Below are 23,758 nucleotides of genomic sequence, written 5' to 3'. Positions count from 1 at the left end.
AAGCTAAGGAAAAAAGTTTGAAAAGTCCCACTAACTCCAAAAGGCAATTAGGCAGACCTAGGAGGGAGGCAAAGGAGCGAGAAAAATACCAAGGGTGGAGAAAAGGGGGCAAAGAAGCAAAAGGGAGAGGAGGAGAAAGGCAATTGAGTGGCATGAGGGAGAGAAGCAAGAGAGAAAAAGAGGCAATTGAGGAGGGGGTAGCATGAAGAGGTAGCAAAGGGGACTAAGGGGAGGTGGAGGAGGGGGGACAAGCTCACAAGTGGTTGAGACATAGGTGGAAGAGCTAGTAGGTGAGGGTTGAGTTAGTAGGTTGAGGGCAGAGGTGGAGGAGCTAGTAGGTGAGGGTTGAGGGCAAAGGTGGGGGAGCTAGTGGGAGCAACAAGGAGCATAGTTCCTTTGTCTTATGGAGATACCATTAGAGGAAAAGACATATGTGATGGTTTCCAATAAGAATGGGATAATGAAAGTATGCAAAGATTCATGACCTAAGAATCAAATATGTTGTATGCCCAATCTAGTTGCCTTAACAATGATGCACGATAGGTATAGCCAATCTCGAAACCACATTTGCGGCACATTGCAATGTATATTGGTGGGTAGGATTACAAAATTGGTGGGTACGTTACGATGATGTGGAGTAGCACACATGCTCAGTGGCTTCTTTTCTTGGCATGAAAGGGAGGCCCAAGTTCAACATTTGTGTGAATCGTACAGACTCCTTTATTACACCAATGCTACTAGCATCATTAGATAAATTGTGAATGTTAGACATATCATTGCAGTATCCAACCACTATGTTGGTGCCTCCACATGTATTCTGCAATAACATGCCACTGCAGTCTATGAGACTACCATGTTTGTGCCTACACATGGCAATACTCATGCATCTTTGAAGCCTTGGACAGGATTCTTGGTGGACCATGTCAACCACCACACTTGGTAGACCATCTCCATAGCCATGTTAACCCTATCACAACTGCCATGTTGGCTGGTGATGTGAAACTCATGGTGCCGCATGCAACCACTACAATGGCTAGTAGGCCCTGTGGTGGCCAATGTCAACCACTGTGAGATGGCCGAGCCAACCACCACGTTGGCTATAACCAACCAATTAAAAACCAAATGCATGCAAAACATTTTTTGAAGCCCCTAATTTAAGTCCAATCCTAAAGACATTAAGGGCAATCCTAAATCTTAATCAGGATTGTATCCATATAAATATTGGGATTTTCCCAATAAGACCAGAATTCACAAGACAAAAATTCATAAGACGAGTATTCATAAAACCAAAATCTATAACAAGTTTGTATATATTAACAAGCTTGTATATATACATTAACAAGCTTATATTCATAAGACCTATTGCAATTTCCATGCTGGGTTAGTGATGTGGAACAAGAGGCACTACAGACAACCATTGTGATGGCTAAAATTATACTATAGGTATAGTGGCCCACATCAACCACTGCGATGATTAAGCGAGACCATGATGGTTGTAACTAGCCAATTCTCCATGCAAAACCTTTTTGAATCCCTTAAATTAAGGCCAATCCTAAAGACATTAAAGGCAATCCTAAAATAAATATCTAGATTTTTCAAATAAGAGTAGTATTCATAAGACCAAATTTCATATTCATAGGACCAAAATTCATAAGAAATTTGTATATATATTAACAAGCTTGTATTCACTCAGATCTAGATCTCACATAGATTGAATTGAGCAGATTGCTTGACCAATTAAGGTCTTGTAGCATATCAACGACTCTATGGTTGTGGGAGAGGATTGCCACCACTTTGAAAATAGCTAGTAGCAAGAACAAAATAGGTTGGAGGTGGGACATAGCACTTGGTGGATCTAGAGGGTGTAGATGAGAGTGGAGTAGAACATGTAGCAGGAGGGTTGAGAAGGAGACGAGGGTGTGGGAGACGATGGTAGAGCACTATGAAGTCGTCGACGGCCATGGAGATGATGCTAGAGTAGTGTGAAGTCAACTAGGGTGGTGGAGACGATGAGGATGGGAGCATAGATGAGGCTTCATGTCACTTAAATAGCCAATGTCCACCAAGCAACCTTGACGAGCAATTGACTATTTTGATCAAATTATAGTTGATGAGCAATTGGCTGCCTAACTAGGCGGCACTACAAGGAAGTTTTTCCAACGTGGCACTTTGTTTTAAAGAAGGGAAAGCAGAACCCCTTTGAAGCACGTTGCAAACTTTGTTGGTCATATAGCAATGGTATTAGATGGTCGTCCCATTATGCAAGCTAGGTGGCTACGGGAACCCAATGGCTATTTAATTGCCTACAAGCCTAGTGGCTAAAAATAGTGAAATTAAGTCATCCCACTTAATCCGAATCAAGCTTCAAGGGTTACCACTTAATCCTCACCATACCGTTATTTCATCTAGACTGTGGTCTCTGCTCCATCATTTTCCCAACCACCATTATGTTACATTATATTACCAAATCTGTGATTGTGAAGTTGAAAATAACATAAGTTACAAGGGTCTTGACTAAAGCTAGTGCTCACTAACTAGTTCTAATAGTGGGAATAGTTAAAAGTCATGCATGTGATCACTAACTAGTAGTAATTGGGTAGTGACATCACGGTGATATTGGATCCACCATCCAGCTTATAAGTGTCCACATGCCAATTAAGCCTATTGAATGCCAGCACAATGGCCAATTTTCTCCAATATGAAATTAATTGAGCATATAAAATTTCCAATTTGATATCTTTGCATTAGACCACATGGTAGTGCTAGCACGGTGGCCGATTTCCACCATCATTACTATAAGTATCCAATTTCCACCATCATTACTATAAGTATCCACCTCCTCTAATTAAGCTAATTTTTGTGGCCATCATGCAAGCTTGATGGCTATGCAAATTTACTCCACCACAGTTGGTAGAATTAGAGACACGCCCTCAAATCACTTTGCTTCACACAAGCGTTCTCCCTGCAATCCTTGCACCTCACAAGCCTTCTAGGACCCTACAAGCCTTGCATCCCTCCACCGCCGTGTGGATAGATTAGAGATACACTCTCCTTGCAAGCGTCAATCAATCTTTGACCTTTGACTTTCATAACAGGGGGCCTAAATCTACCTCTCCTAGGAGCATCACCCATCTTCCACCATGTATAGAGGGAAAATTTTGAAACTCTAGCATTTCTAGGTTTGTCTATCTGCAATGGGCCTTCAAAAAAATGGCATCCCTACCATCCAACCCATGGAACAAGTTTGGATTCTCCACAACCAACCAACACCCTCAATAATTATATCTCAATATCATGAAAAGATCTTTGCCTATTAATTGAGTACATAAGAAAAGAAGAGCACCATTGAAGGAATGAGTACATTTTGATAGCAAGGGTACAACCCAGCACTTGTGGACACGATTAAAATATACCATACTGCGTGGTCAAACTACACACCTTATTAGGTTATGGAGCACTCTTTCCCTACAATTATAGTTTGGATAAGGTCTCATGTAATTCCATACAGAGGGGCAATAACTCTCTTGAGGATGGGGTGTGCTATTTGCATTGCCACCTCTCTTTGTGCTTGTCGTCTGCGAGCACCTACATCTCCCTTGTACTAATTGCTAGTATACCTTCGGTGTCAATAGAAACTGGGACAACCTATTAGATGGACCCAATAGATGGTCTTAGAGGTTCCAAATCCAATATGTTCTCCTCAAAAGCTCTTTTGGTCCATTTTAAATGTTGCAAAAGTTGCATTTCTTATGAAACTAGCTTGTTGCCTGCAGCATTTGTGTGGAGCTTCCAATCACCCTTCCTTTCAAGACTACACTACCTTCCTTCCCCATCGTTCTTAGCTCGCTCGTTTGCCAATGCAAATCTTAAGGCCAACTTCCTCTCAATTTTGTGGTTTCTTTTTGTCTAATAGCAGGACTTCACTTTTGTGCACAACCCATATTGCATCCAATCATTTGATTTGCATAGCGCCTATTGCATCCCATCATTTCATCTACATTGCAGTCACATCATTGGCAAATGATAGTCTTTTAGTACTCAAACCATACATGGACATTGCCAAGTTGGGATTCAAGCCAAAGAAATGCATTAAAATCCCAAATCACGAGGCTAACAAGCTCAAGGGTTGGGTCATTCTCTTCTAGCATTCTCTTCTAGTATTCTCTTCGTGTCCTATATGACCTTAGTATTAAAATTGTGCAGTTTATCCATGCTCTGTATTACAGCCTCCATCTCTCTCTTGCAAGGTATTTATTTTCTCTAGTAAATGCTCTTGAACTGCTCTTGAAGCACCTGGTTACTTGCTTATTTTCTCTAGTAATTGCTCTTGAAGCACCTGGTTACTTGCTCATTTTGCTTTCCAATTAACTTGCACTTGTGCTTAGAGCTATTGAAACATTCCATCTCATAGAAAATTTGTGTTGAAGTTTCAAAATCAGCTAACACTATTTGCATATGCAAAATCCATGTTAGTGCAACATGTGATGTGATGCAGTGCATAATGCAAAATGCATGTTAATAACAAAACAACCCCTTTGAGAGAAACCAAGGACACACCCTTAGGAGTTATCCCATATAGATGTGCCTTGTGAGCAGAGGGGCCAACGATTACTTTACAAGCCAGGCCCTGGCACGGGCTAATGCTAGAAGAGCCGTGCCAATGCTAGGAGAGGAAATTTCCTCATGAAAAATCAATGGTAGATACAATTGAACTATAGATACATGAGGTGGTATTTGCGCCATCGATAATAGATATAATATCACCATTAACATCCCATTTATTGATAGTAAAACCATACACTATTACTTAAGGAGGAATATAATTGTTCTTCTTCCTTATGAATCCCATGAGCCCGCCCTTGGTTTGTTGGGCAGTTTGTGGCTTCTGCAAATATGTGGGGACCACATGCCATTTCTTGGTGAGGGGACCGTTGTTTTCTATTTTTTCGAAAATTTGGCTCAATGGAGAGAAGCATGGCGTTGGCGTCTCCAGCGGCTGCTGCTGCTGCTGCATCATCATCATCCACACGGCCCCTCCGCAAATGTCGAGTTCGTTCGTCCACCACGTCAACCCTGGCTCCTTCGCGGGAGGTCGTGGATATCGAAGATTTGAATGTGGCTGGCCTTCGCTTCACAGAGAAAGACGCGGCGCAGATCACGCGCAAATTGCTGGATTGGTATGATACGCACCACCGTGTACTGCCTTGGAGACAACAAGATCCAGCTAGCGTCGGCGACGAGTCGTCATGTCACTGTTCGGCGAACGAGGACTGTCAGCTAGTCGATCAGCACGCCCAACAGCGAGCTTATGCGACTTGGGTTTCTGAAGTGATGCTTCAGCAGACTAGAGTGGCCACAGTTATTCATTATTTTAATCGTTGGATGCAGAAGTGGCCGACAGTAAATGATCTCGCTGGTGCGACCGAGGAGGTACCGCTTTTGATCCTATCACTTCCCCGGCAAGCTCTTCTCACAGACACTCTTGTACACACATATATCACGGAATCGATAATTAGTCCTTTTTCTCCCTTCCTCTCTACTCGGTGCCACGAGTGACCACTCTGAAATAGGATCAAACTTGACTTCAATATTCAAAGTCTGAAACTCTGACTTTTGCTTTGTGGATGACTCTCATTGTATCAGGAAGTGAATGCACTGTGGGCAGGCTTGGGATATTACAGGCGTGCACGCTTTCTTCTTGAGGCATGCTCTCCTTAAGCATTTCATAAGTTGGTGCTTAAACATTTTCCCCCACTGTGGTTGCTGAACGGACCTGCAGTGAAGTCTGGCATTATCAGGCTTATATCATGGCTGTTCATTTTGTCGTTCCTTTCCTTCTGCTTGCAAGAGGTTTACCTGGTTGATATCTCAAATCCTGGACAGGGTGCTAAAGAGATCGTCCAACTACGAGGGGGCTTACTTCCATCTTCTGTAGTTGAATTACAGAAGATTCCGGGGATTGGTAAATACACAGCTGGGGCCATTGCATCAATAGCTTTTAATCAGGTCTTCTGCTTCTTTGCTTTTGTTTCCAGCTCAAAGTTGTAAAATTAGATTTTGAGCTCAATTAATGAACCTCATTCAATCTGGCGTAGTTTTTTTCTAAATTTTCTAAAAAACAAAATACCTATGATATGTTACTATCTCAATCAATTCTTGTCTAAAGTATGCCTACCAAGGGTGAAATTGAACAATACAAAATCAAGTTGTCATCAACATGTGCATTAAGTGTGAGTATGAGTTTGTGTATTGGGAATGTGTACCTACATATGGGCAATGATAATATAATTGTGAGACATAGGTCATACTATTAGAACTGATTTTATGGCTGAATGGTTGGTGAGTAGGGATCGTAAGAGTAAAATTTGATGCATCTTATCCCCCCCCCGAGAAAAGAACCTTCTATTAAACTTGCGAATCAACCATACAAATCAGCAGTCCATATGGTGCTGATCATGGGGAAAAGAAAAACAAACAGCTTCTTGTTGGGAAAAAAAGCTTGTTTCCAGAGAACCTAGCTCACTGCCCAGGGGATCTCTGGAACAGGGCTAACTGCTTGGGTGGAGGTCTATACAACCTCCAAATACCTCTCGTGGTAATGACATAGAATATACTTGCAGGCCAATCCTTGCAGAAACACTCCCATCTTTTGGCAATGGTTGCTCTAGAACCTGATGGTGACTAGGGTGGTTGTCGAGGAAACCTAATGGCCTCCCATCCCAAAACTTCAGCAGGCAACCTAGATATTCCCAAGCTGTGACGTTGGACACCGTCTCCATACAGTATCCTTTGGTGAAGGCGAGGGGTGCAGGCCGTAGGGGAGTCGCCTCATGTGCCTCTAAGGTGCTGGCCACAATCTGGACGGCTCCCATCCAAATCCTCTGCGTTGCCGGACAGCCCTAGAGATAGTGTAGGAATCGTCTCCAAATCTCTGTCTGGATAGTCAAGGCATCTCTGTTTGTGCAACGAAGACTCCTACCATCAAACCTCATTTGCTCCAACCACCAGCCAATGCTTAGGCCTCTATTCTCCGAGGCTTGTGGTTGGTTCATAGTCGTGACCAAAATCGGGAAATAACCTCCAAGGGAACCTGTTGCTTCAACCAATGACACTCTCTCGAGGGGGAACAGGCTGTCGCCTCCCGAATTGAGCGAGAAAGAACAAAGGCCTCTCCCGTGTGACCGTCTATGCATACAGACACCTCTACTCCCACCTACTGTAGAAGACCAAAATTCGGGGCCCCTCCATGGAGGCGGCAAGGTAGTGACGAAGTGTGATATTAGATGTTGAAAACATATGCTCCTGAATCAAAAGGAAAACCATTACTCATCTTGCCACAGCTCTTTGCAACTCTTGGCGAAGTATCATTTGTTGTGGTTGCTGATGCGCATGATCATGGAGATTGTGCACATTTCAACTCACCATGGTTGAGCTCATGGAGAAGGGGTGCGTGTGTGTTTAGGACTCCCTCAAAAAGGGTGCGGATATAGAGAAACTGTAGGGTTTGCAGTGGAGCGATCAAAAAGTAGACAATACTCAGACACAACTGAAGAACGGAACTCAGAAAACATAGTGCCTGTCGGTAATATGAAAAACTGAATACAAGAGCCTCAAGCCGTCGTGTCTGAAGGACCGTGGCTGAGGTGAATCAGAAAGATGATTCCATGTAGAGAGACAGTAGAAAAGATAGTAGCAGAGGGAGCGTAACGCAGTCCTCCATGTAGCTCAATGATGACGAGGATGATAAGGGGCTGGAGCTGCCCTAGGAAATGGCTGAAAACCAGCATTCTCTGAGGAAGGAACCTTCAGGCTATCTAGAATAGCAACATGATGAAGAAAAGGAGCTGATCTGGGGCAGAAGGAGCTGATCTGGAGCAGAGGAGCAGAAGGGAACAGATCTGGAGTAGGATGGGACAGATCTGGAGCAGAAGGAGCTGATCTGGAGTAGAGGAGCAGATCTGAGCAGAGGAGCAGAAGTTGGGACAGATCTGGAGGAGAGGATGGAGCAGCCAGGAGGCAGGAAGGAGAGGCAGAAGAGGAGGCAGCAGAGAAGGCAAATCTAAAGAGGAGAGGTAGATGGAGCAGGCGGGCCTGCAGCAAAAGATGGAGGAGATGAGGAGCAGCTGCAGGTCCTGTCCTGTCAAAGGAAGTGTGGGGGCAGAAGCCTTTTATAGGCCAGACCTAGCTGGTCGGCCAGCTGGTCGGTAGGTCTGCCAGCTGGTCGGCCAGCTGGTCGGTGGGCCTGCCAGCTGGTCGGCCAGACCAGCTGGTCTTTCTGGCCACTTGGTTGGCTGAGATGGCTGGCCTTTTGGTTGGCTTGTGAGCTATTAGATTGCCCCATAAATTGGGGATTGCTTAGTTGCTGAATACCCCCTCTCAATTGCCAATTTGGAGGGGCAAACAGTGTGTGCTTTGAGCTTCGTGTAGGGATGTCGATGGTGGTGCTGGCTATCCCTGTGAAATGCCCAAAAGGAGATCACAAGAGGAGTGCCCTTGCAAGGGAATTGTTCACTTCCTCTAAGTGTCGGAGTTACACGTATGATACCATATAGAAATAAGATCACTGTGAAGCTTGAGAGAATAAGCCACCCCCTCTCACCGCCGAAAGGTGGAGGAAAGAGCAAAGGTAAAGAACAAATTTATCGTAGCAGTACTGATAATCCAGAGAGGTTGGAGCTGAACAGTGAGCCAGTGTGTGTCCGATCTTGGACCTCAGGAGAGAGGAGTCTATCCCCGCCTCCATGCAGGTGGAAGATTCGAAACAACAATCATCTAGACACATGTGAACAGAAAGGGTCCCGCCTAGGGAGAACTTGTAGATCCTGGAAGTCGATGCCGATGGAGGTAGAGGTGAAGGATCATGACCCCCTCTTTCGAAGGAATGGGGAGTGTCAAGCCAGAAACCGAAAAGGGAGGGAGGGATGGGAGTAGAAGATGGTGTTTTGAAAGGGAGGGAGGGATGGGAGTAGAAGATGGTGTTCTGAAAGGGAGGGAGGGATGGGAGTAGAAGATGGAGTTCTCTCCCTTAGTGCGTAGCGGAATGAAGAGGAAAAAGATATGTTCATAGGAGTGATGCTCCCCGTACCTATGGTCTCCATGAAGAAGCAGAATCTTTAGATCACCAGAGATCTGGGGTCTTTAGATCACCATGGCTCTGATACCATATAGAGAAACTGTAGGGTTTGCAGTGGAGCGATCAAAAAGTAGACAATACTCAGACACAACTGAAGAACGGAACTCAGAAAACATAGTGCCTGTCGGTAATATGAAAAACTGAATACAAGAACCTCAAGCCGTCGTGTCTGAAGGACCGTGGCTGAGGTGAATCAGAAAGATGATTCCATGTAGAGAGACAGTAGAAAAGATAGCAGCAGAGGGAGCGTAACGTAGTCCTCCATGTAGCTCAATGATGACGAGGATGATGAGGGGCTGGAGCTGCCCTAGGAAATGGCTGAAAACCAGCATGCTCTGAGGAAGGAACCTTCAGGCTATCTGGAATAGCAACATGATGAAGAAAAGGAGCTGATCTGGGGCAGAAGGAGCTGATCTGGAGCAGAGGAGCAGAAGGGAACAGATCTGGAGTAGGATGGGACAGATCTGGAGCAGAAGGAGCTGATCTGGAGTAGAGGAGCAGATCTGAGCAGAGGAGCAGAAGTTGGGACAGATCTGGAGGATAGGATGGAGCAGCCAGGAGGCAGGAAGGAGAGGCAGAAGAGGAGGCAGCAGAGAAGGCAAATCTGAAGAGGAGAGGTAGATGGAGCAGGCGGGCCTGCAGCAAAAGATGGAGGAGATGAGGAGCAGCTGCAGGTCCTGTCCTGTCAAAGGAAGTGTGGGGGCAGAAGCCTTTTATAGGCTAGACCTAGCTGGTCAGCCAGCTGGTCGGTAGGTCAGCCAGCTGGTCGGCCAGCTGGTCGGCCAAGTGGTCGGCCAGACCAGCTGGTCTTTCTGGCCACTTGGTTGGCTGAGATGGCTGGCCTTTTGGCTGGCCTATGAGCTATTAGATTGCCCCATAAATTGGGGATTGATTAGTTGCTGAATAGCGGATTCCCTATGATTGCTATAGGTGGAGGAGGTCTAGCAAGCCATAGCAAGAAAGCTTCAAAGTACCTCTCCGCAGCCACTCTTTCAAAATTGTCTGCCCTGTAGCACCAATTGGGTCTTTACAGACAGTAAATAGCAGCTCCTTGCATTTCCACAGCTCGTATTTCTAAGCACTCTAGTTTTTGGGGCAGCAAGTGAATGCTTAAGGTTAAACAATGTTGGTTTCTGAAATAGAAGAAGATTTAGGCCCTGCTAACATCTAAAGTCCAGTCATTTATTATCTCCCTAAAATAAGAGTGGTATATATTGCAGTTAGGAATGAAGGATGGGAAAATATAAGTCCTGAGTCCAGCATCTTAATTCCATGCTTTTATTTTTTGTTGACATAAGAAATAGCTATTTTATCTTTCAGTAGGAGGACAGAAAAATCCCCAGTCTTGTATAAAATACATCATGTGGTGAGTACAAAATCTTAACGCAAATGCAAGAGTAGGAATACAAAATTCAGCAGACTACAACATGTAGGAGACTCTTCTGTGATTGATATATATTGAGCAACATCCATGAAAAAACATGGATGTGGCAAGCAATATCTTGGAATTTTTGTTCAAGGAACAGAAAAAATATTTTTAATGGTAAAGTCCTTAGAACATACAAAAGAGGGAGGGCAAAGCATTATCTCACAATCATCTTCAAACATTAACAAAGATCGTGGTGATGGCTGCCTTCTATTTTTTTGGAAGCTGAAAAATACAAAGGCGAGTCTCAAATCCAAAGGATATGCAATCTTTTAAGACCTCATGTGGTGATCCAATAAGAGATCACCCCATATTAATGTAGATAAAAAAGAGCTTAGAGCATCTAGTGTGAGGCCATCTTGTCCAACTTTTGTTTTGCAATGTTCTTTATGAAGTGTCAGCTTGGTTCTCTCTCGGGTGTCCCTAGCAGTGAATCTTTGAAATTGCTACATACATAAGGGTTCCTATTGGAAAAAAGGAACTTAGTTTTGATCATGTGGTTGATAGTTGGCAAAGCCATTTGTGCATGTGAATGTTGTTTTAGTTAGTAATTCCTTTCAAACTGCTACATATCTAAAAGGGTTCCTGTCAAAAAGTAGGAACATAGTTTTACTCATGTAATTGACTGTCAATCATAGTATATTATATGGACTCGAGAAAAAACTGTGATGCTTTTCTAATCATGAGTGATTTTTGTATTGACAGCCAGTGCCTGTGGTCGATGGAAATGTCATTCGTGTTCTTTGTAGGCTGAAAGCTATTTCGACCAATCCCAAAGCATCAAGCACATTGAAGACTTTATGGTAAAATCCCATTCATGTCATTAAAATTGTTTAATATCGTCTGCCAACTGCAATGTAGATCTGCAACAAACCATGGTTGATACTTTATACACCAGAAGGTTGTATGTGCATGCTGGCATATATCATATTGATTGTAGCCATCTAGGTACCTCATCACTGTGTATATGTAATATGTAGGTGGAGCGAAACACAAGTACAAGGGGGGAAAGTTTCATAGCAGTAGCTGCCCTAGTCTGTGAAAGAGTTGATGCTTGAAACCTTGTGGTGGCTCCAATAAAGCTAAACAATTGCTTTGCCTCATTGTATAGACTACAATGTATACATGTCATATACGGAGATCTTCTACTCAGGTAATGTTGAGCTCCCCATTTAAGGGAAGCTTCTATGTAATATAAAGCATCAAAATTCCACCCCCCAAAAAAAAGTGTGTGGAAGGACAGGAATCATATAGTCTTTGGTGATCCCACCTTCTCCAAGTTTCACTTCTTCCGGAAGTCACTACGACCATCATTTTATGATTGTCTGTGTGCTCATCAGCTAGATTCTCCTGTTTACTTGTCTTATTATGCCATTTTCTTATGTATTTACAAGTTCCTTTTCTAGGAACTGCTTATTGTAATATAAAGTTACATGGATTTCACCCCCCCAAAAAAAAGGTGTGTGTTATTTAAGGACATGCTGACACTCATCCTTTTAGCAAAATTTGCCAAGACTTGTCTGAAGATGAAAACAATATCTAGTATGCCACATGTCTTCATTCTAGGGTACCTCCTAAATGCATCATTTACCCCTCTCTTGGGATATCATGAAATCATTTGCCTCTTGGCACATTTAATGCATTTAGACCCCTTAGTCTTAGATCCACCTAGTCTTGTGCCATGTCACCCTCACCAAAGACCTTGACGTTGATTCCTTTTTGATCATTTACATGAAGCTCAAACAAATATAATACAAACATTGATCCTTTAAAGGAAAATGTCGACTGACCCTTTCGAGGTCATGTCGCCTCATCTTGAGCGTAACATTCCTTCTCTCTTCATGCATCAGCGTCCTCGATGATAAAGTCTGGGAATACTCTCTGTAACTGGTATACGGATTCCCAGGTAGCTTCTGATAGAGGTAAACCATGCCATGCAACCAACACCGTGGGTATCTTCTGATTGCATACTTGCATTGTTCCTCGGTCCATGATTCTTGTTGGTTTGCGTCTTGCATTATCCTCTATCTCCTGAAACAAAACAACACCCTCGATTAGTGAGTCACCTGTATGCAAAAATTTCTTTAAACGAGAAACATGAAACACTGGGTGCACCTTACAACCCTGCGGTAATTCTAATTTATAGGCTACCTTGCCCATTCTTTTTAGAATTAACCATGGCCCACAATATCAGGGTGATAACTTAGCACACTCTCCTGCAGTCAAAGACTTAGAGTGCAAAGGAACTCTGAGAAAAACTTTTTCTCCTTCCTTAAATTCTCTAACGGATCTGTTTTCATCTGCACACAGTTCGCGGCACTAGGTACTTTCTGAGGTACTCCAACTGTAGTTGGATTCGCTAGTCTATAACCATAGTTTAGCTCAAACGGACTGAACCCTGTAGAGGAATGTTTTCTATCATTGTAGGCAAATTCTAACAGTGGCAACGAGTTGTCCCATGTATGTTGCCTCAATGACACATATGCTCTAAGCATATCCTCTAAAATTTGGTTAATTCTTTTCGTCTGGCCATCCTTTTCTGGATGATTCCCACTACTCATTCCCAACTCAGTCCTTAGTGTCTCAAACACTGCAGTCCAAAAATGATTGGTAAATTTGACATCCCTGTTTGACACTATGGATTTGGGTAATCCATGCAAACGAAATATATGTTTAATAAACAAATCCGCCACTTGCGGGGCACTAACAGACTCTCTAGTTGGAATGAAGTGAGCCATCTTGGTAAAACGATCAACTATCACAAGGATAGAATCATATCCACCTTGTGTCATAGGCAGACTTACAATAAAGTCCATGGAAATGCTCTCTCACCTACCTAGTGGTATTTCCAAAGGTTGTAAAAGTCCGGGTGGCTTCACCTGCTCTGCCTTACTTACTTGACACGAAAAACAACGTGTCACATATTCATGAATATGTTTTTTCATTTTTGGCCAAAAGAAATCTCGCTTCACGAGATCATATGTTTTCTTGACTCCTGGATGTCCCGCACATGGACTATCATGGCATTGTTGAAGGACTCTCTGCCTGAGGTCATTTTGATTAGGTACTATACCTTGCCATTTCTTTTCAGCATACCATCCCTTATGGCATATCTTGCATAAATTTGGCCTTTTCTGGATGCTAGGTCATCCTTTTCCCCGGGTTTTAATACATGAGCCTTAGGCCAAAGGCTCTGGACGAACTCGTCCACCTTTAGAGTTTCTCTAATCTCGGTCATTAGAGCACTCTCTAATACCGTGAAACTCATATTATGCAATAATGCGTGATAACGCATTAGCAACTTTATTATCCTTCCCCCTTCAGTACCGAATCGTCAAGTTAAACTCCTGCATGAGTTCTGCCCACCTAGCTTGGCGGCCTCTCAAGTCAGGTTGTTTACAAAAATGTTTCAGAGTATCATGATCAATATCAACATAAAACTCTAACCCATATAAATAATGTCTCCATGTTTTCAGAGCATGGACAACAGCATATATCTCTAATTCATGAGTTGGCCAATTTCGTTGAGAGGGAGAAAGCTTCTTGCTTTTGAGTTTCTCTAATCTCGGTCATTAGAGCACTCTCTAATACCGTGAAACTCATATTATGCATAATGCGTAACAACGCATCAGTAACTTTATTATCCTTCCCCCTTCGGTACCGAATCGTCAAGTTAAACTCCTGCATGAGTTCTGTCTACCTAGCTTGGTGGCCTCTCAAGTCAGGTTGTTTATAAATATGTTTCAGAGTATCATGGTCAACATCAACATAAAACTCTGACCCATATAAATAATGTCTCCATGTTTTCAGAGCATGGACAACAGCATATAACTCTAATTCATGAGTTGGCCAATTTCATTGAGAGGGAGAAAGCTTCTTGCTTTCAAAGGCTACTGGCCTTCCCTCTTGGAGAAGAACTACTCCTACTGCAATGCCACTTGCATCGGTTTCAAGGAAAAATGGTTTTTGGGGATCAACTATTTTTAACACCGGTCCTGAGACCACAGCTTGTTTTATGGTGTTAAAACTCTCCTGTTGATTTTGTCCCCATATAAAAGGTACTTTATCTGAGGTCAGATCAGTCAATGGCGATACTATTTTGGAATATCCTTTGATATGCCTTCGATAAAATTGGACAAATCCCAAGAATGATTGCAAAGCGGTCAAACTCTGAGGGATAGGCCAAGTTAGTATCGCAGCCACTTTCTTTGGATCCATTTCTACCCCCTCAGGAGTAATAATGAATCCTAAATATTCAAGTCTTACCATACACAGTACAATTTTCTTTTTATTTACATAAAGACTGGCTTTCCTCAAAGTATTGAACAGTGTTTGTGATGCTCAGCACTAGTTTTGCTGAACACTAGAATATCATCAATAAAATGTACTACAAACTTTCCAATATACGGACATAGTAAATCATTCATAAGCATGATGAATGTAGCTGGAGCATTGGTAAGTCCAAACGGCATTACCAAAAATTCATAATGTCTAAACCTGCTTCTAAAAGCGGTTTTATGTCCCGCTAGCTGAATCTACATTTGTTCTGCTCTGGGACTTCCCTCCATTTCCACGTCGCATTCTGAGATCACCATCTCAGCCATCTAACGATCCTTGTTTCGTGGACAATCTTTCCACTGATGAAGCTGAAGGCATCCAAAACACAAGCCTTCTCTCCTCGCTTTTTCTCTTTGCTCTGGGTTCAAAGAAGACTTCGCTACCATTGGTGTTACTTTTCTTTTCATTCCAATGGTGGTAGTTGCTTTACGAGTCTCAACTGGCTTCGCCTACTTGGCTTGACCATTAGGCTGTGAGGCACTCCCTTTGCTAACCCACTTCTTCTTAAATCCAGTTTTCTTCGGGTACTCATACCGAGTCCCAACTTGCACAAACCCACTTGGTCTGTTCCCTTAGTTCAGGGCTATGGCAATTGCTTCATCTAGCGTGTTCGCATACTTAGCCCGAACTTCCATCTTGATCCGATCATTCAATCCAAAGATAAAATCTTTTACCTGGATTGACTGAGGTAGGGATTCATAAACTTTTATTACACTTTCTCTGAACTTATTAGTGTATTCCGCCACTGATAAATTTCTCTGACGAAGGTTTCGATACTGATCCCAAGCTCAGGATGCTTCGTCAGGAGGTAAGAAGTGTTTTCTAAATTCTTTTTTAAACCCCTTCCAAGTAGTGGATGCCACTCCATCTTTCTGCTGTTTTATCCACCGCCTGTCCGCTGCCTCATTAAACATATGGGTGGCCTCGCGGGTTTTCTTCATATCATTCCTGATTTCACAAATGGTGAATGCCTCGTCCCATTTGTGTAACCAGGTCTCTATGATATCGGAACTACGGTCAGACATCCGACCAGAATACTTTTCTGGCCTATAATTGGCAATATTAGGTACCTTAGCCCTGCTAGGCTCGACCGTATGAACATTGGATTTAGGCTCCATTGGGCTTTATCTTTCTCTTCATGAGATGGTTTGGTAGACATACTATGAACCATTTTCCTGAGCTCAAATTGCCCTACATTTGCTTGTAACTGTTGCGCTAAAATCTGTTGCAAGGCATCCTCCAATAATGCAATTCTACCAAATAGTGTATGGCCTGCTGGGCGCGACACCTGCGGGGTCGGCCGGACTCCCGATTCTACGGGATCCACCCTAGAAGCTTCTTCTTCTACTTCCATTTAGGTCGATGGGGTGGTTGTTAAAAAAAATAATAATAATAAATAAATTTTAAATAAATAAAACACCGCCTAAAACTGTATTTACAAATTGCTTTTCAATCTCATAACCACAAAAAGTGCCTAAACAGGCATCACCATCAACTGAAAATAGCTGAGAACCAAGATGAATATCTTTTCCCTATACTAGGGAAATATCTGCAATCTCAAATAGCTCAAACATCGAGGGCAAATAACTAGCATGTACCACAACAAAACTTAAAAGGCATAGAAAGCTCCTTGGTCATATTTCTGCTTCATGAAGAGATCCACTTGTCCCTACACTCCACTCCCAATCAGTATTTATCACTTGTCTTGTGACCACGAACATGCGGGACCACCTACCCTTTCCTCAAGCTCACGCACCAACGAGATCACCTGTGGGAGAACTTAGACGCCTAAACGTTTCTTGACAATGAGTCTTTTCTGATCCAAAGCGTTTTATTGAACTTGGGCAAAAGGCGGCACAAAGTTTTCAGCGCATTTATAATTTCAACCTCAACGCTACACACGCGAGGTAAGAGTTCCGAGCACCAAGACTCGCATGACCACAACTCGGAGGAAATGAGTTCCGTGCTGACGACCAATGAGCAAAGCAGGATCGATGTCCACAAAGCTCCTTTCCACTAAACAAATGGACCTTGGTATCGAACTCCAAGCGCCCTTCAAGTAGCACATGCAAGTCCCGTGACGACACAATAGCCCTCTGCTAGCAATCGTGAACTCCTGCTACCTCGCCTTCAAATCGTCAACATCTCATTAGATTCCCGTCACAATGCCCACGCACAGACTTCGTCTTTGACTCCGATCCCGTACGACTTTGTGTGCATTTCTTCCCACCAAACCACCAGCACACACGATTCGCTGACGATCTACACCCGCACGACAGACCAAGGCAAGCCCAACACAACACCTCAACTGTATTTTGCACTCTGAGCGAAGCATCGCTCCAAACTCCCACAGTCTGATGCAATCCTGTGTCCAGCGCTCTGATACCAAAATCTTACGTATATAAACTGTTAACGCCTAATTTTCTCTGTAAATCACGGGCATAGGCACACACACTTTCTCCTAGCCAACCTCGGTGGTAGCAAACTCATCAAGTCTAAAAATTTTCGTGAAAGCTCCTGCTTGCAAAGTTCCACCGAGCCCCAATTCCCTAGATGGATCTAGTATGCCACATGTCTTCATTCTAGGGTACCTCCTAAATGCATCATTTACCCTTCTCTGGGGATATCATTGAAATCATTTGCCTCTTGGCACATTTAATGCATTTAGACCCCTTAGCCTTAGATCCACCTAGTCTTGTGCCATGTCATCCTCAACAAAGACCTTGACCTTGATTCCTTTTTTATCATTTACATGAAGCTCAAACAAATATAATACAAACATTGATCCTTTAAAGGAAAATGTCAACTGACTCTTCCGAGGTCATGTTGCCTCAACTTGAGCGTAACAGATGACTAGTAGTATAGACGACTCTAGCGCTAGTCGCGATAATCTTCCTCTGGTCAAGGTCCAAATCGTTTGAAGGTAAGTAACCGTCTAGAAGATAGCACAATTTGGAGTGGGGTCATGCCGAACTCTGCATGTATGATCTGGTGAGGATTGAGGGCTTGCTCCGAGTCATCCTGGATCCTATAGTCAATTGCAACCTCTCGAAGCGTCACCACTCAGTCACTGAAAGATCACCCCCTAGAAGGGTTTTTTTTTGCAGCCCATAGATCTACTATGGGCTGCAAAAATGTCTCGTATTTGTGTTTTCCAGGTCTTCTCTCACTGAGGCGGGGGACGCATGTTGAGAGTGATTCCTCTGGTCAAATGATCGCCTCCAAGTAGCTATGATGGGCTGTTGAACCTCCATTGTGCGTGTCTCTACTTGCCGTTGTCTCATCCCACGGACCCATGTGGCCCTCATATCCTATATCTCCTCCTCCATGTCCAGGGGTAGACTCAAAAGTGTAGAAATCTGTGACATGTTGTTGAGCTCGATCTATCATAGTCTCATGTGTAACTGCCTCCTACTCTTTGATGTGGGGCAACAGGGTCTTTTCCTTGTCGTTGCATCTCCATGAGCAGATAGAGACCAACACAGGCCCTCGTCTTGAAAGTCGATTAGACGGGAGAGAGCAAACCAAGTCCCTCTTGAGATAGGCAATGGTATCGCCCTCGGATCTCATAGTAAACAGGGCAAGTACATAGGAAGTGCTTGTATGTCTCCACCTCTTGGGAGACGGTCCATCTGAATGCCTTGATTGCAAAACCATTTGGCAAACCAATCCATGCTAATCCCATTCTCAGCAAGTCGTATAGATGACTCTAGCACTGGTCTCGGTAATCTCTCTTTGGGTAAGGTCCAAACCCTTTGAAGGTAAGTGACCGTCTGGAAGATGGCATCGATTTGAAGTGGAATCATGCCGAACTCTGCCAGTATGATCTAATGGGGGACTAAGGGCTTGCTACGAATCATCTTGGATCTTATAGTCAACTGCAACCTCTCGAAGCATCGCCACTGAGTCACACTGATAGTTCACCGCCCAGAAGGGTATTGTGTACATGGCTGTCGGTCTCACTAGTGTGTCAAAAAGCCATCCCTTCATCAGGGGTTCTTGGAAATGTGCCTGAAGTATAACCTCTCTAAACAGGCTAGAGCTCGCTGTGCTCCTATAAGTCGTGCTGTGGTTGCATGGGTCATCGTGAAGACTGAACTTACAAAACCTGCCCCTAGATAAGTGTACGATTGTACAATCTTCACTGACTCCCCTCGATATCTGAAGCTGTGTTTACTGAAGCACTGCCCGAAGATCATGACCTTGGTCTTGCCAAGGTTGACTGTCATGTCTCTCTCTGTGCAAAACACCTCTAGGGCTTCCAGGTGTCTCTATAGGCTTGTTGCTGAGGAAGCCAATAGTGATCGCTCACCTCCTAGATGGTCAATGAAAGTCGTGATTTGATGATCAATGGAAGCCCAAATAGTGTCGGTGAGAGAGGGCATCCCTGCTTCACCCCTATCGTGCTCTCGATCCTATCTGATAGGCCTCTAGGGGCTTGTACTTTCCCTCTGAATGACACATATAATCTCATCATGCCCCAGATTGTGACTCTTGGGATCTGCATCTCCTGAAGTTGTTTGATCATGGGGATCGTGGAACTATGTTGAAGGCCTTCCGAAAGTCTACAAAACAAGGAGGATTTTTGGGATCTCGATCTCGCCTCCTCCATGACTGCCCGCAGCATGAATATGTGAGCAAGAGTAGAATGCTGTGTCCGAAATCCAACCTGCCCTAGTGCCCACTATTCGTGTGCCTCCATGTAGGAGCTGATCTCTCTCTCCAGTATTGATCCATAGATCTTGGCTAGTGTATGATTGATCATGTGAGTGTGCGGGCAATTCCCAGTATCCATGGAATCCCTTGCTTTGTGTGTTGGCACAATGGTGGTGGTACTCCAAGTAGGGAGGAAGCCATGGCACACATCATGATTGAACATCTATGCTAGAATCGGGGTCAAGACCTCTTGTCTATGAGCCAAATGCTCGGTGCGTAGCCCCTCATGGTCCTGAGCTCTCCGCTTGTGGAGCCGACATAATGCAGCTCGCAAATTCTGTGGTGTGAACAGTTTGCAAGTGGTGGGTTTGGGAAGGCCGGACATGTCAGATGGTGTCTGCATCGGGGCGTCATAAATGGATGCCGCATAAGTGTTCCACACATCAGGTCCATGATGGGAATAGGTGATTTCTCCTCAGATAGGAGTATGCAGGCACCGCCTCAAAAGGATCTAATCACCTCATCCATCCTGCGTGAAAGGAATGCTTGCCTCTTGCATTGTGTCAAGCGCTGATAGATCCGCTGTGCCTCTAGCTTCATCAAGTGTCCCAGAGTCTGCTCTCGTATGAGGCAAGATCTCATCTCCTGGCACTTGTCATCAAACCATGGATTCTGGGGCATCTTTCTGGTTGGGGATTGGGCTGTTGAGTTAGTCGTGAGAAAAGACCTGATATTGGTGTTTTGACCATTGAAACCAAAGTGTCTGAGGCATGGGCGAGGTCTACATCGTCTCCCAGGCGGGTCGGTAACTCATGAGACAAGTGGCTCATATACATTGCATCTAGGGCATGGTCAAAGTGTATTTGAATACGGGTGGAGGCTCTCCAATACTGATCCATAGATCTTGGCCAGTGTATGATCAATCATGTGAGTGTGCGGGCAATTCCCAGTATCCATGGAATCCCTTGCTTTGTGTGTCGGCACAACGGTGGTGGTACTCCCAAGTAGGGAGGAAGCCATGGCACACAGCATGATTGAACATCTGTGCTAGAATTGGGGTCAAGACCTCTTGTCTATGAGCCAAATGCTCAGTGCGTAGCCCCTGTGCGGAGGTGGTGTATTTTTAGGAGAACATGGTCCCATGAGTCTAATGGGACAGTGTGGCCATGAAGTGTGTATGGGTGTGGTGTGAAAGGCTGGATGATGGGGGGAGGAAGTGGAGCATGGAGAGGGGACAGCTGCAGTGTGGGTATGGCGGGACCGACTGTGAGGAGGGGAAGTGAGGGGTAAGGGTGACAGAAATGAGGCATACTGTGTTGTGGTAGTATAGTGAGTCGGCTGGGACTCCAAACACTGATGATGACGATGATGCTGAAAACTTTGGAGCTGCCCCTCACACCGTCAATAGCGGTGCGGTCCCTGAAGTGTGCTACAGTAGGTCGAGGTGTATTGGGCTCTGTTCTTTTGTATTTTCTTACAAGTTCTTTTCAGCTCCTTGCAGGTCGGTCCAGGCTAGAATGGCGCAGCAAGGTCTGCTACCCTCCTGTGACCTGGTATAGTTCCTAAGAGAGGCCTAGGTAGCCTGGAGCAGGCCCTAGGGTGGTCGTGGCACCCTAGAGCAGATGGTGCTGCAGCTTTTTGCTGCCTATTGCAATGTGGTGAAAGGGCATCCCCCTGGCTGGGGCCTGGTATACAATGTGCAGCCCCTTGGGTGGCCTGGTCTAGAGATGCAGCAAGAACAGTCCTCGGGGAGGAGGGGGACTGTAGAGGGTTGCGACAGCAAGAAAGTGGCTCCACAGGCCTGTAGGAGGATGCGAGGCAGCGGTGGCAGCAAGTAAGGGTGGCACAGCAGCTCGTGAAGTGCACCGGCTCCACGAAGATGTTTCAGCTCCAAAAGGTGGCAAGGCAGCAGCGGATATGTGGCAGGTAGGCAGAGAGAGAGAGAGAGAGAGAGAGAGAGAGAGAGAGAGAGCACAAATGCCACATTAAATAACGGAAGTTCCTACTATGTTTACAGGTTTTTGGCAGGGCAGCTTGTTGATACAAAAAGACCAGGCGATCTCAATCAAGCACTCATGGAGCTTGGTGCAATAAAATGCTCAAATACAGCTCCTGATTGTGCTTCATGTCCGATACAAGATAATTGTGAAGCATATGCGCATTCTCAGGTGGCTGGAGGGTCTGCAAGTCCTGCACCAGTTGTTACTGATTTCCCTATCAAGGTTTCCAAGACTTCCCCTAGGCAACAGTATGTAGCTGTGTGTGTTCTTGAAAGAAGTGGAACCACAGCCATAAATTTGCACAGAACTATTCCAGATGGGTCATTTTTGCTTGTAAAGAGGCCGCAGACAGGACTGCTTGCAGGCTTGTGGGAATTTCCATCTGCTAGTCTTGCTGGGCCTAAAACTTCATTAAAAATGCGCAAGGCTGCAGTTGATACCTATTTGAAAGGCTTATTGGGATGTAAAATTGACAAGGGCCATCATATCATTAAAGCACGAGAAGCTGTGGGGAGATATGTACATGTGTTCTCGCACATTCGTTTGCACATGGAAATTGAATGGATACAAATTAGTGACAACGGTAAGCGGGTTCTCTCTCTCTTCTCACATCAGCTGGCGCACCCACGGGGGTGTACTTCTGTGAGTGTACGTGTGCGTGCGTAAAAACACACACACACACACACACACACATGTGCGTGTGCACCTTTGGACACATGATAATATGTAGGTAAAGCTGGTATGAAGATTTAAGAAACGAATGCTTACATGTAATGTATTGCTGCTCTGTGAAGCAAAGATGTGAGCTTGGAGGCCCAAGATTTGGAAGTGAACGGGATCAGGATGAGATGGGTGCATGCGAATGCAATACAAGACGTTGGTTTGACCAGTGGTGTTAGGAAGGTATTTGATTCTGGCAGTGTAGAAATTTCTTCTGATTTAAATGAATTTCAAGTGCTGCTTGATAAGACTTACATCACCTTTTCTGTCCTTTCAAGCATCAATGAGTCTACCATTTTGCAGGTGTACGAGATGTTTTTAGAATTTTGTCATGCTAGGTTGGGTTTCATATCGGGCCTACAAAGAAAGAGAAAAACAACATGATTTTGAAGAATGATTAGGCTCAGATTCTGCTGTGACCTCTTCCATGCGGAAACAGTAGCAACTTTTCAAGCGGCAAAGTTTTGCGCCTTGAGATTTTATGAGGTACAGATTTTGTGACGCAATACTTTCTTTTCCACTATTAGGGCTCCATGGTCTACTTCTATGTCAACTGAATTCCTTACTATTTGGACACAGCAACACTAGCATACAACAAGTTATTCATCTTAGCCTGTATTACTGGATAATGGACAATGGTTTGATGGCTCTTCATAGGAAGTAAAGGTACTATCAATATATGACATCCTGTAATATGTTATGAAGGCATCAGTTTATGCAGTGGATTCATGCTTAAAAGCTTTATAATGCGGACATTGAAGGAGATGATCCAAGTACAGTGTAGAAGTTTGGCCTCCAACTGCTTGCAAATCATGCATATCCTTGGTACCCAATTGTCCGAATTCACATCTGTTCTTTAAGAGTGCGTGGGTATAGAATTTCTAATAATGTTCTTCACCCCTAATGTAGCTAAGGGGGAATTGAAGGCTTCATAAAAAGCCATTTTTAAACGATTATGACTCCATCTTTGATGGCCACAAGATGTTGGAAAGGTCACCTCCCCATCTGTAAGCCCCCAAATGAGGCGAGCATGGGGGAGGGAGACCTAGGGCAAGATATGCCCAGAGAAGAGAGAGAGAGGGGCAGCACCTCGCAGGTTATGGGCAGACAAAAGGGCTGGGCCCCTGCATACAAGGAGGGCTGCAAATCGGCAGTGCCCTGCCCTTAAATAGGGCTGGGCTGGCTCATCGGCTGGCCAACCAAGTTCACCAGCACACAACCCCAAAAGGGGTGTCCGCAGTCCTTTGTGGGGTCGGTTGGAGGGGCAGGGAAGTCGGCCAGCAGGGCTGGCGGGTCGGTGCGGATAGGGGCCTACCAGCCCCTCTAAAAGCGTCCCCTTGGGGCCTCATAACAGTATCTATGGAGCAGCCTATGAGGAGCAGTTTGGTGCAGCAGTTCAGCACCCTTTGGGTCCAATTCTAGGAGGACAAAGAAGGCTGAGGAGCTGCAGACATAGCTCAATGGAAGCTGCCCACCTAGGCTGTA

At 44.5% G+C, this 23,758-nt stretch overlaps 1 protein-coding gene across 2 annotated transcripts; it reads left to right on the top strand.

The window, feature by feature from the left end:
- Positions 1–4,894: 4,894 nt before the first annotated feature.
- LOC147903112 (HhH-GPD base excision DNA repair family protein) lies at positions 4,895–23,041 on the top strand. Of its 2 annotated transcripts, XM_087373347.1 has the most exons (8): positions 4,895–5,177; positions 5,389–5,430; positions 5,644–5,703; positions 5,884–6,006; positions 11,265–11,362; positions 21,571–22,136; positions 22,353–22,456; positions 22,577–23,041. In XM_087373347.1, exons 1-8 carry the CDS (start codon positions 5,043–5,045, stop codon positions 22,655–22,657), a joined length of 1,209 nt encoding a protein of 402 aa, XP_087229473.1. In that variant the 5' UTR covers positions 4,895–5,042; the 3' UTR covers positions 22,658–23,041. The 2 variants fall into 2 exon arrangements, with proteins under 2 accessions (XP_087229473.1, XP_087229472.1); XM_087373346.1 differs by having other exon boundaries at positions 4,895–5,430.
- The last annotated feature ends 717 nt before the right edge of the window (positions 23,042–23,758 follow it).

Source organism: Dipteris shenzhenensis, chromosome 4, assembly GCF_047967505.1.
Source record: "Dipteris shenzhenensis isolate YYH24624 ecotype China chromosome 4, Dip_SZ_1.0, whole genome shotgun sequence".
NCBI lineage: Eukaryota > Viridiplantae > Streptophyta > Polypodiopsida > Gleicheniales > Dipteridaceae > Dipteris > Dipteris shenzhenensis.
Note: the sequence above shows the minus strand (reverse complement) of the source record. Positions and strands in the feature narration are given on the sequence as shown.